At 39.9% G+C, this 14,242-nt stretch overlaps 1 protein-coding gene across 3 annotated transcripts in view; it reads right to left on the bottom strand.

Annotated features, from left to right (window-relative positions):
• slc6a9 (solute carrier family 6 member 9) overlaps positions 1 to 13,930 on the bottom strand; it is a 71,171-nt gene extending 57,241 nt beyond the window's left edge. The window contains exons 1-2 of one of the 3 annotated variants that reach the window (XM_088310609.1): positions 13,916 to 13,930; positions 4,236 to 4,519 (exon numbers count right to left, since the gene is read on the bottom strand). In XM_088310609.1, the coding sequence (XP_088166735.1) occupies positions 4,236 to 4,265 (30 nt within the window). In that variant the 5' untranslated portion in view covers positions 4,266 to 4,519; positions 13,916 to 13,930. Of the gene's footprint in view, positions 1 to 4,235; positions 4,520 to 5,817; positions 5,936 to 13,248; positions 13,315 to 13,915 lie in introns of those variants that run through there. The other 2 variants (XM_088310608.1, XM_088310607.1) reach the window with 2 other exon arrangements.
• Positions 13,931 to 14,242: the final 312 nt, after the last annotated feature.

The following is a 14,242-nucleotide window of genomic DNA, read 5'->3' as shown; positions in this document are numbered from 1 at the left end:
TGTTAACTCAACTGGCTGACTGGCAACTCAATATGTCTGTTACGTAATCACAAATTGGAAGGACGATATGGCAACTGTCAAATTATACCTGTAGTGACTGTACACTGACAACATTTGCAGTACACTTGTTAAATATGCTGTTTATTTTATGATTGTGATTTTTATGTGGTATGCACATAAAAAACATTTTGGATCCCGCAACAGACTGTATCGATACATTCTATTAAGTTTCATATGACACAAATGTGTGTTGGAATCTGAAAAAGGTGTGTGTGTGTTGTTGTGGACATGATGTGAGTATTTCATCTGTCAGTGTGTATTGTGACCCGAGGGAGGTTTAGAGCTGTGGGTTCCACTATTTCTTTTCTTTTTTCTTCCACTTCACAGCCTACAGCACACATTAGCCATGGTGCCCCAGGGATACACTGCATGCGCGTGCACACATAAACACAAAACACACACACAGAGGGTACACAGGAATTGTGCAATTACAACCTTGTTAAAAAAATCATCTGCAAAAAGAGGGCAGCCACGAGTCGTTTTGTTAAAAATATGGCCTGTGACCGAATGGCTTCATTTTTTAACTCCACCTACCCGCAAATTCAGTCGGGCTCAGGTGTCAGTGACACTTGATCCGACTGAACATTGGCACTTATATAATAGGTACGCCTGTAAAAATTAAATCTGTACTAAAATCCAACCCCCTACAAGACTCTGTAGTGATTTTAGGGCTTTTTTGGAATAAAATTTACGATGAATTGGCACTCATTTTTATAACGCTTGGTTTGATAGTTCGCTGGTCTGAAAAAGTGACCCATCACCACTAAAATTCAAAAGCACATTACAACACTCGTCCACTTCAAACTTCAAATAACTTTGAAGTTTTCTCTACAATATTTTGGATCAAACGTGAACTCATATGAGCAAAAACAATATTCACCCCCACAAAATCACTGTACCAGTCGCTTCTTCACTTACACAGGCTGAAGAGGACAAGAGCATGAATGCGGACACGAACCCTGGTGGCGCCTGGTTGGAGTATTCGGACATTTAGCAACGCTAAAATTTTGTTAAGTCTCAAAGGCGGCAGTCAGGTAAAATAAATGTTTCCCCGCCATGGCTTGCAGTAGTGTTTAAAGTAATAGCACTGCTCAAGGTAGCAATTGGCTTCCGGTGGCGAAACAGGTGAGGTTAGCAGAACGGCTTCTTACTGTCCAGCCTGGTGGTTCTGTGCTATCGAGTAAGTGTAAGTGAGGATATGAAGTGCCGAATATTAATCAATGGATGAACATACCTGTGAAAAATTCAGAGCACCAAAAGTGACCTACTGACAAAAAGCCTCTCAAAACACATTGTGTTTGAGTATCTTGGTGTCAAGTAAATCAACATGTCAGAAACTGGAAGTGAGCTTCTCATTTCCTAAGTATAGATGTCCACATACATTTTGGGCCCATTATTTTGACATTATTAGCAACGTATTTACAGTGACTTCCAATGGACAAATTGTGGTCGGTCCCTGACGTGACTCCCACAAAGACATGGGGCGTGGCCATTACCAGCAGGCATCCTTAAACTCCGTAGTTTTGTATTGATTTCTCCAAAATAAAACTGATAAAATGCAAGACAATACCTATCAATACAATATCCTGATGGAAAAAAAATCTACATAGATTGAACTTGTTGAAAAATGGAACATCCCGGCTCTATGATCCCTTAAAACAAGGCACACAAGTTCCCCAATAGAATCCCCACACCAAGTAATGTATGTTATAAGGAACTGCAACAGTTTTGATGATAAAATATCTCATGTTGGGCTCGAACAATAAAATTTGTAAATAAAAATACATAAAAGCAATGACGAATGATTTATTTCACGAAGGCGATCAAGTGTGTCAAACTACACTCCCTGTCTATAGTCACCCTCAGGGCCTTAAAGTTGGATTAAGCCTCTACAGATACAAATGAACAAACCAACAAACAGTGCTTACATACTTTCAAGCTTAGTAACAGTAATTATATAAGCATTTTCAGTTAGTTTTTATCGTGTCTTTTTCTACTGGGCAATAAACAAGAACGTCTTGGTCTCCATAGCCAGGTGTACTACCTGTATATTGAAACGGTGTTCTGCCGAAAATGATCAAAACCTCAATACCACCTTCTTCTCCGCCATGCACACATCTCCATATACAGGTTACGTTAAAAAGAAAAAAAGACAAGGAAATAAGTAACCCGGGAGTAAAAAAAAAAAAAAACAAAGCGACATCTATCCATCCTTTAAAGGCTTGTGCCAGTGCACCATCTGCTCATCTGTTCAGTGGAAGTGGTGGCTTCCAGAGCAGTCAAAGACACCAAAGTAGGAAGATTGACGGTGCGCGTCTCCCTTCGAAACGGGAATTAAGTTTGGGCAGAAAGAGAGGCGGCAGAATTCTACCAGCCAAGCAGGAAGCGAGTGCCTTGTGTGTTCACAAGATTTACAGTGATAGGGCCATCCACTAACCATTTGTAAGAGTGTAAATTAATCCAGCCAGGGTGTAATAAAGTACTACTTGGAAGAGAACTAACTACATATTACCAAATAAATAAATAAATGTCATCATAGACATGATAAGACAAATGAGAAAAGGGAAACAGACAGAAAAGAAGCATGGAAAGGAAAACAATGCAGTGCCACTCGGTGACAGGACGGGCACACGTACACAATGGTTTGTGTGAGGGCATCACTTAGCATTCTGATATTTCTGTGCAAGCTTTATATTTATTACTGTCTTTATGCAATTTCAGTGTTATGGTTGGAGTCCGGTTAAATTTGACTCAAATAACACTTACAATCTCAAACTGTCAAATTCTCTAACACTCTCGCCTGTCTTGTGAACTTTATACTATCTACTGTATATTCTGTCGTTGACGTCACTGCACTGTTGCATTTTCGCTAAAATACTCCAATAGTATGAAGCACAATTCTGCGAGAGATTTGCTTTACAAATTGAATTAATCTGTTATTTCAAAGGGACAGTCATCATATATGTGTGGTTCACCTCCACAGATAAGTCTGACATGTTTTGTTACTCTCTAACCCCTGCTGTGATGAGAAAAATACATGGATGGTGTGAAAACAAAACATTCAGGTACAATGAACTTTGATAAGGCATTTACTCAGGGGGAATATAATGATTTACGTATTTATCCCCCCCCCCCCCCCCGGCCCTCCTCCCCACAACCACACACGCACACACTTCTTAAAAAAAAACACTTGTTTTTCATATCCTTTGTGTCTTCATTTCAACGTGTCAGGGTCAATGTGGATTAGAAGCGAGGAACACACTGTGTACCATATTTCTACTCAACTCTAGAGTATAGACAAGGAGGGCCAAGGCAAAGGGGTCCTACTTTGTACAAATGCATTTTTATAAAAAATAGTAAAATAAATGTTCTGCTGGGCTTAGTTTGCTGCGTAAGCTCGGCTCAGTTAACTTTAATCATTTGAATTGGACTGGTGTAATTACAGTTACCACCTGTTTTTTCTTGTTTTTGTTTTGTTCTCCATAAGCAATATGCGGTAAGTTGCTGAAGTAAAACTTCCTCGCACCTCAATTTCAACAAAGTTAGTTGCCTTTTACTATTAACTATGATGGAGATTAAGGTTCAATCGAGGCTCCAGACTCTGAAAGCAGAAACCTTATCTTCGGGTCTCCAACTACCTCCTAATATTTAGAACTGAGAGAGAGAAGCAAGCAGAAGAGACTGATAACATTCTCGTATGAAGTTAAAAATGTGAGTCTGCATTTGAAGTTGTTGAGCAGGAAATGATGGAAAAGAATAGACAAAATGCCATTATGAAAAGAAGCTAGGCTTCAGACAAACGTGAATGTCAGAAGAGTGCTGATGTGTTGGCCTGTAATCTTTTTTGTTATGATGGACTGGACGACTTGGACTACACGGTAAAGGATTTAGAAACAACTGGTGATGAGAATGCCAATGGTGCCAAATCTACATTTAAAGATTCACCAACAGTGCAGGCTTTTCACAAATACATTTTTCATTTGACCAGATCACTGATCTGAAGCAAAAAAAAAAAAAATCTAATTTATTTAAACGGATTGAATGAATTAATATGGTATGCGCACTAGTCAGTTAATCTAGAACTTTTTAAACATTGAAAAAAAGCATGCTTTATGAAGAGGGGATTGGTTGAGTACTTTTTAAAGTGTGTAAAAAAATATGATCACTGAACTTACCAGGAACCCAGCAACCTGCTTCTCTTCCATCCTTCAGGACCTCGTGGCCAAAGATCCCTGCCTCTCTGAAGCTCCCTCCCTCTCTCGGGTGAACTTGTCTGCTCCTCGCTATCAAGAGTTTGGTGGTTTTTCTGAGGTGGCGTTTGCTCGAGTGTCTTCACCCTGTAGCGTCACTCTCTCAGTCGCTGTCCCTCCTTTGCCTCTTCAAGTGTTGTTTGGGAATGTAGCTGGAGTGGCGTCGCCGCTTTGTGTTAATTCTGCCCTAATCCAGAAACTTTTCTATGCTGTGAAAAGAGCATGTGACAGGCAGAGAGGGATAGGGTGAGTTGAGCCGCAAGGGTTGGGGGGCAGATGGTGAGGTGGTTGAAAAGACTGAGGAAACACTTTTCAAACAAATGACCCATGGTCAATTTTTGGACCTAATGCTGATTTTAATTTAAGTGATCACAAAATGAACATTTTGCACACTTGACCAAATGGCTTGAAAGCTGCTCTCTACGAAAGAGACAAACATGTAGTAATAGATTTGCATTTTGTTGCAAAGCAGCTGCGATAACAAAGTGGCCTTTTGTGCAATGAGATTAACTGTTGGGGAAAACGTTTGGACTCTCCACTGACTGCTGCTGCATATAAGAGGAATTGGAATGGAAAGAACCCCCCCCCACTAATAACCAGCAAAAAGTTACATTTGACATGCCTGGAATAGTACAATGTACTTTTTAAAGGGACCAAATGTTCTAAAGACACATTCTTTTCCGTTTGCAATTGATCAATATCTGATTGGGAGATGATACATTTTCAAGTAGAACAATACCATTCGGGTCAATTCAGTCCGATTAAGATTCAATTCAATGTGGTTATGGCGATATCTTTTGTCATCAACAACATGTCAAAGCTCTACAAAGACTAAACTATTCAAGTTAATTACATTCAAGGACAACAAATCAACAACATCAACATAAATTTACAGATTTAAAACTGGTGTGCGTCTCTCAAAAAAACGATGTGATACGATTAAACAATAGTAAATGTAATGATTTTATTCGCTTCAATTAACACACATGCACACACACACACACACACACTCATATATATATATATATGCATATATATATATATATATATATATATATATATATATACACACACAACCTTTTTTTAAAGTTTTTAACATATATCACTGTGTGTACTAAAACTTTCTTTTGTTTGCAAATCTCAAGAAATGGCTTCTAAATTTCACATATAATAGGATTTTTAAAATATAGTCACTACTTGGAATGATCTTGTTTGCTCATTTGAATCACTAGACCGTCATGATCGTACCACGTCTACGATTTTTGACTCCCCTACATACTTGAGAATAAAAAACTTGTACTAAGTGGCCCAGCATAAGCGTAATAAAGGACCCACATTTAATAAGCATTTTGTGGTTCAAACCGTACACGCAAACAATTACACCAAGGCAGGAACCCAATAATGCCGAGGGACATTCAATTTACATGGCACACTGCACAGTGATAAAAGATGTCAAGAGACAAAACCAAGTAAAAAATAAAAATTAAATAAAAAGATTAAATCTTACCCGTGTTCTAATATTTGAAGAAGGAAGACAATGATAGAAACTTCAGCATCTGACTGCTGTTTAGTCTGACACACAACAAGTCAAGAGTGAACTGGGCTCCATGCAACGAGTCGACTCCACTAATATGTATGTACACAAAGCATGTGTGTGCAGTGGAAGCAAGTCTATTGGACAATCCCAGGAGGAGTGGCAGTAAGAGATTGTTCTAAACTTCCCCAGGGACCTGACATGTTTGCTACCTCTGAGAGATTTTTGTTGACAAAGATTAACAGAATGGTTTTTATTTATTTTGATATCCTACTTCCGTCAAAATACAACATAAAATGGTTAACCATTGTGGACGGCCTGCTGCAAACATTATTTTCCGCCAGCTCACAAATGCATAATGAGGTGGAAAAAAAAACATACATAAGTCGCACCCGACTACAAGTCGCATTTTTTTGCGGCTAATTTATTTTACAAAATTACCAGGTCAAAAGCAGACATTTGATATTGGAAGGCAAGTTATAAAATTAATAAAATAGAGGACAGGCCGAATGTGAGGTGTAAATTATGCTAGTCCAATGAAGGTTATTTAGCTACGCAAAAAAGAAACATGAACTGAAACGGTGTCCAGTGTTTATGTTCATGTTTTTGGGCCACCGCTGTTGCTGCGCTGATAGAGAGGCGACTGTGTTGCATGAAGCAAAAGAAGTTAGATGGAGGATGGACCAGCAAAATAGGTTAACGTACAGTGAGGCTCATAATCCAAGTAGATGGAGAAAGAGCAACGGGTGTTCTGCATCCCTGATTTATGTGTATTATTTCTCATATTTCCAGGTTAGTTACTTCCTTTTTCCATGACAACAAATGTTTATTAGCACATATGTGTCCCCAGTGATGTGTAACATGTATGCTAAAAGTGCCTCTAGTGTATTTATATAGCACGTTATGTAACTCTATGTCATGGCGTTGAGAATGTGTCATGCAGCAACGTAATGTTTTCTTTCGTTCGTTTGTTTTGGCTCATGGGCATTTACGGGATGTTTCCTTTTGAGTGAAGGGCGAAATACATTTGTGTGTGTGGTGTACATTGGGTGAAGTAAAACGAGCAAATGTTCTTCGCCATGTTGGCAGCCGTAGACCGTAAAATGGCGTAGGTTAATGGCGAGATCTCACAAGGCAGCCATCTAAATTATTTTGATGTGATAATGTTGAATTTCAATGTATTTTGAATATCTTTATTTAGCCAGTTAAGCAATCTGAGGTTCATATTGTTACTGCAAAGGAGCAATTGGTTGTGTTGAGTGTTTGCCTGACACGTCTTCCAAATCATTCGCTTCAATAAAAATTTATTTTTCCATTTCTCCTTTATTCTTTGTGTTTTACAGCCATCTGAAATGTCCTGTGGCACCAGATAGCCTTTCAAGGGTCAGTCATGGTACTACTGTCACATCAGACATTTGCTTTGAGAGAGGAAACTCAAGATTTTAAGTTCATGCGTCATTGTGCGGGCTGGCTGTGTTGGTATGAGACCAGAAAGCACACATGGCGATTTTTTTTCTTAATGGTGAATAATCAAGAGTTAACAAACCAATAAGCTTTGCTGAGAGTCTCCGTAAACATAAATACAATTCTCGTCAATATGGATATTGGGAAGATCTATCATTGTTGTGAAAGTTCTTGTAAAGTAATGCGCATACTTAAGACCTCACTCAATGAAATCTCACAGGTGTCTGCATGACAGTCTTCATGCTGCGTCGTTCCAGCTACTTGTAAAATAGTTTTCCATCGACTACAGTCAGCGACATTGACCTTAATAGCCATGCATACAAAACTCATAGAAGGGAGGGGCGTATTGTGCAAAAGAATATCTGTACTAAGTGTGTCATTCATTCTTATCTCCCAGCACTCATGTATGGCAACAGGGGTAGAGATACAGGGTGGCCTCCTCTCTGGCTAGCCCCATACCGAGGGGAAAATTTCGATATCTGTCATGTTTCTGCTATTTTCACATGTAGGTACTGTATTTAGATACATGCCTTGATACTCAGCCACATTTTTTTTATTAAGTGCATATTTGAGTCATGAATGTACAATTGATTTGAATGCAAACTGTAAAAGAATCGGATTGAAGTAACAGACATTCAACATCAATCATAATTATAACGTAAAGATGACACAAAGCAAGTAAAAACATGGCAGAGAAGTGAGTGTTTATCATACCATCCACAGCCATGGTTTCATGAAATAAATTACATAGCAATTATTTATTTATCTGTCTATATGATAAGTTGATTGAGTGCTTTAAGAAGTGCAGCCTTTATCTCAGCATGACAGATCTGATATCGTTTGTTTTAATAAAAATGAATTGTTGAATATTTAAATTGAGCTCTGTTTTTCCGGTGGTAATAGGTAGACTTTTTTTTTTCTTCCAAGTGGTTGTTGGAATTCATCTCTGAGTCAATAATTACACCAAGATTTCTGGCTTGATTTGAAACTTTAATGAATGAGTTAAGGTGAGTTCTCACCTTGGACCTTTCATTTTTGGTGCCAAGAGCAATCACTTTTGACTTTTCTGGAAAGTTTTGGTTCTTTCATTCAGTCATTTGATGAATACACTTATATGAAAGTAAGGGACTATTGTCATGTAATGACACTAAAATGTAAAGTTGCATGTCATCGGCAGAAGTATGATCTGATGTTATGATCGCCATAGTCTGACCAAGGGGCAGCATTTAGATTTTTTAATTCAGACTCGTGACTACCTTTTAAGAGAAAGTTGTCCCTATCTTGCAAGTAAGATTTGAACCAATTTAACACAGTGTGAGGAGGTCCCACCCACTAATTTAGTCTGTCGAGCAGTATATTATTATGTGTCAAACCGTGTTAAATGCAGCAATGACAATTTACCGATACTAAGATTGTGTGGAATCATTATTCAGATGTATGCCATGTAAGATTTTAATAACGTCAGGTTCCCGAGGAGACTGGATAAAAAGGATGCCAAAAATGAAGACAAGGATAAGTGAAGAAAAAGAGATTAATTACAGAAAGGCAATATCGACAAAGTATAACGAAAGAGCCTGATAAAATGATCAAATGAAATGAACACAAAACACTGTCGCACCTGTCTGCCATGGCTCGTCCGTTCCATCACTGGTACACGTCGTCAAATCTTGACTTATGCCGATCAACCGTAAAGCTTTTCAAAGGTACCTGTGCTTCACCGTCTTTCACTACGCACAAAGAGTCAGCGTTTAGCTTTCGGTAAAAATTCAGGATGAACTGAAAACACACTGCAAACTTTACAGTAAAACTTAATTTGACCTTCTCCAAATGTTCAATGTTGCCGCACTTTTTTCACAACTTCCTGTTCTCTTACAAGGAGCTGAATAACAAAAATCATCACAGCTATTTGAATTACAAATCGACCCATACGTTTCTTGGCTCCATTAGAAGTGGTATTTATACACACATAGACACCCACCACGTCTGCATGTCAGCACGTATCATCCGAGTCGGCCAGTCATCACTTGCTCACAGTGGCTGTTAAATGACTGAAATTTTGGAATATGTTGTTTTACCTTCGAGAGGCTCTAGCCCTTAGGACAGCCTCTGAAGTGCGGAGACCAAAAGACACTTAAATCGATGGGAGAATGAGTGCGTACATCTCATGACGGTGCATAAGTGACACACTTGAGACGATGGGAGAATCTGCGCAGCCAAAAAAGTGCGCAGCAGCACGCCTTTTCTGACCCTAACCCCTAAGCACCGAGGAGAATATGCCCTTTAGTGAAGACTGGCACAATCTGAGATAGAGCTTGCTGCTCGCTGCCACACTTTCCTACTAAACTTAAAAATAATTTAATTTCAGCATTTATTTGTTTTTTTACTCTTTGTGACATAGGTAAGTCTCTGATTGCCCTGAACCATACATGCCTGCTTGCTTCCTGATCCGAATCTTCAATGCATGACTGAGGTTGATGTGACTGACCTGGGCATGAGAGCAGTACTTTCTCAGCATTCCGTGTCAGACCAGGGCCCCTCTCCAAGTGCAACTGTATGGATATCCAATCGGTCAAGGACCTTTCCTACCGTCGTGGTTCTCACATATCCCACACCTTATACTGTTGGGAAGCCATTTGTCCCTAACCTCTTCAACCTGAGGTTCTCCAGGGGGCGCCTTATTCATGACTTGCTTGCTACTCTGAGGTGGCCAGGATGCTCTACTACGAGGTATCTGGATCCACGACATACAGGTCCGGGGAGCTCAGAATCTGTCTGCCTGCACCTCCATCACATTCATCAAACTTGCTTTACACCAGCTGCGTCACATTGTAGACCTGCTTTTAGCGAGTTTAAAACTCAACTTTCTATCACAAAATTGTCAGGTGTACCAGAGGGGAGTAATAAAAAACGTCCTGAGGCCACTGGCACACCCAGTGAGGTGCAACGTGGTCTGCCGGATTTTACAAACACACTAAACTAGACTTACCCCGAAAATGAAGGTGCCATAATTTACCATTTGCGATCGTATTTCAGCTATAATCACATAACCTGGGTCCAGTATGCTCATATTTATTTCGATGCATTATCACAGGGGCATCATCCTTGTAATGTATGTTTGGTTATCAAGTGCACTTTTTCCTCACCGAGGAACAAGGGACATTTGTTTCTTCATTCTAACTTGTAAAGGTTAGAGTCACCTTTCTCCCACTGCCTGACCGAATCATCGATAGCTGTCCAGTTTATACTGTGTTGAGGCGAGGGTGGGGGGCTGACAACACAGTAAATTCCGAAGATTTCAATTGATTAGAAAAAGTATAGATTTAGTCTCAGTTATCAAAGTAAAATTTTAAAGTAAAATAGTCAGTGTAAAATTCCCACTGGGATTTTTCTGCTGAATATCCATCCATCCATTATCTGCGCCGCTTATCCTCATAAGGGTTGCAGGCGCGCTGGAGCCTATCCAAACTGTATACGGGCAGTAGGCGAGTGACATCCTGAACTGGGCACCAATCGCAGGGCACACATGACAAACAACTCACGCTCAAAATCACACCAAGGGACAGTTTATAGCATCCAATCAACCTGCCATGCCTGTCTTTGAAATGTGGGAGGAACCCGGAGAAAACCCACGTAGGCACGGGAGAACAGGCAAACTCCGCACAGGAAGCCCGGAGGCGAACCTGCTAACCAGTCATCCACCGTTCCACTATGATGGATATTTTACTCTCAAAATTAACTCTGTTTACTCAGATCAAATATAGTATTTTAGAGTATAAAAGTATATAATAGTATGAAATTTACTGTCAAGAAATAGCCCATAAATGTGTCTTTGTTGACTCTCCTTCACTTTAACCAGTGTATTGCCCACGTGTTCCAAAATTCCAGATTACAACACAGCTGTTCAAACAGTCGCCATTTAACATTATAAGTTTGTACAGTATGAAAATGTCATATCACGATTTTGCAAGACAAAATAAGCACGGTAATCTTTGTTATCATGATACTGCTAAAATATAAATAATAGTAATGTAAAAATGTAAACCCACCAAGAAAATCTCATTGCAGTTATCTGGTCATGTATTTAGGTGAAAATGACCAGCTGTCATAAAACAACATGCACACAAACACATACTTACACATTGACATGCTCAGACATTCACACAAGATATACAACCACTATGGTTCAAATATTAGATGCAAAGATTTTTGGTTTGCATTAAGTGACTTTTAATTGGACCATTGTTTAAAAATCTCACATTAAGAGCCTTTACTGTACCAAGAACCATGGCTGACCGCACCAGAAAACATATCTAGTATTGTGCATTTCATGAAACAGTTCTTGATTGAGTTGATAACTTAAAGGCAACAAATGCAAATATCTTAATCATTAATGATCCACATTGTATTTTTACTAAAAGGAGCCCTTCTCCACTTATGACTTTTTTTCCCTCTTAATATTTTTCTTAACTTGCTTTTAGTAACATGGTTACAATGCAGTTTTGCCTATTTCTTTTAGCCAATTTGCGCTGCTGCCTGAGTCCTTAATGAAATGAACAAGCAGGCAACTTTCTGAGTGCATAATGATATGCATCTGGTTGTGCTTATCTACTCCCATTCATGCATGTGCACCTTCTGTTGACATACCCTAATTTGACCACCCAGTTCAGCAACCTTGTTGAAACATTGGAAACCTAGATTATCTTAACTGTCACACTGCATAACATAATTTTCTAAGTACAGTTTTTATCTCAATACAATGTGTAGACAGAGCTCCATACATGTGGCTAGAGCCATAAACTTACCTCTCAAGATCATATGGAATAGTTCAAATTGTGTGCAAGCTGACTGCAGGTGTCTACTAATGGATTGCTTTCATCAATTAAATACAATTGGCTATCCAAAATACACATATTAGTTTGTTCATTTTATCAGAGCTTTAGGATCTCTTTTGAGTACAAAATGAAGACAGCTGGGATTGGCTCCAGTCCACACGCGCCCCTACCAATGAAACCACTATTAATGAAGTGTGTCTGTATCATATGATGCAAAACCCAGACCTGCTAGAAATAATGACAATTTTTGTCTGTGGCCCGCGGCACGGTGGACGACTGGTTCGCAAGTCTGACTCACAATGCAGACGTTCAGGGATAGAATTCGGGCCTTGCTGTGTAAAGTTTGCATATTCTCCCCCATGCCTGTGTGGGTTTCCTCCGGGTATGCCGGTTTGCTCCCACATTCCAAAAACATACGTGGCAGGTTGATTGGACACTCTAAATTGCCCTTAGGTATGAGTGTGAGCGCTGGCAACCAGTTCAGGGTGTCCCAACCTACTGCCCAAAGATAGCTGGGATAGGCTCTAGCACCCCCCGCAACCCTAGTGAGGAGAAGCGGTACAGGTAATGGATGGATGGATGTTACTACCTACTCTGTCAATGTTTGATTTGGACATGCTGCAGATATGATTCATCAACATGGTTGTGTTCTTGAAAGAGGCTGTCATAATAGTTGGAGGTATTTAAGTATGAATTTTGTACATTTTATTACAACCAGTTAACTGTCAACCTTTCTAATAAATGTGAGGGGATCACTATACACCGTGAGCACTGTGTGTCTATCAATTTGGATCACCATGAGAGATTCGCAACTCGAGATACTTGCATGACACCTGTTGACACTTGACACAGACACACACACACTTGCACGCACACACCCCCACACACCACGGACACGGTGTTGTGTATCATCTACTCTAACCAACGACCATTATGAGACCTAAAAAACTTGCAACTTTATAAATACACACATTAATTAATTAATTAATTACATACATACATACATACATACATACAGGGAGGGGGGGCTACAATTACACACTGATTGGATAATAAATCACTCAGGACTTTTTAAACCAGCGCGTGAAAGTCCAAAATCTCATCTTACTGTGATGACGATTCTCCATTTCGTCTTTGGTGGTATATTATGTATTTCCGTCAATTTCTGTTAAAAGTTGCATCATCTCGACTCCCTTGCATACTTCGACCACAGCCGGGTCAACAACTCCCAAGCCCCTCCTTTTACAACTCAGATATTCACTGAAGGGGCAGCTGCACGCTTATTACACGCACGGCACCCACGTTGTCAGGGGCGCTTCTGTCTGCTGATTCACATGCCAAACAATTTGCCGATATTGAAATAAACTGCAATCTTTGTACCTTTTTGGTGCGAACAAAACTAGAATAAATGTGTATTATAGCCTAGTTTATTGTGTGGCGCTACACGTGTTCGGTGGTAAAATGACTGCAGGCTCGTGAATTGGTTTGTTAACATGCAGTGAGGTGTCTTGTGTGCAAAAGGCTTTTGTGGAGCACGTGTCGGCGGCAGAAATAATTCGCATTCATTGAAGACACTCGAAAGCACATCTTGCAGACATGTGAATGCGTCAACCAATGTTGCAGGCAGGTGCGGTAGGCTGGGCTGATGTCCGTACATGGAACGGATACGTCGCTGCACTGACACTATAGTAGTCAATGTGTGCGACGGCTGATGGATGCAGAACGTACAATGATATGACTCTGCGAGGCTTTGGCATGCAGATTGGGTGGTTTACCTTGTTTTTTAGGCGCGATCGGGTGACAGAATGTTTGAGTGTGTGACGCTGCTGGCGCGCAGATGGTCAGAAGGTGGGGTGAGAGGACTGAGAAATGAGGTGAAGGCTCTGACCATATAGTGGCGCTCAAATGTTCCAGTTTGAAGGAATATATATACGACCATGTTAAAAATCACTTTGGACTCTTCAAACATCTGGACATATACATGAAAACGCCAGAAATATCAAGTTGGAAATGTACATCAAAGCAGAAACCCAATTCTGAAGAAGTTGGGGTGTTGTGCAAAACTTGAATAAAAACAGAATATACTGATTTTCAGATCCTTT

The sequence above is a fragment of the Idiotropiscis lumnitzeri genome, chromosome 12 (assembly GCF_059441095.1).
Source record: "Idiotropiscis lumnitzeri isolate Australia: NSW breed Sydney's pygmy pipehorse chromosome 12, RoL_Ilum_1.0, whole genome shotgun sequence".
Lineage (NCBI taxonomy): Eukaryota > Metazoa > Chordata > Actinopteri > Syngnathiformes > Syngnathidae > Idiotropiscis > Idiotropiscis lumnitzeri.
Note: the sequence above shows the minus strand (reverse complement) of the source record. Positions and strands in the feature narration are given on the sequence as shown.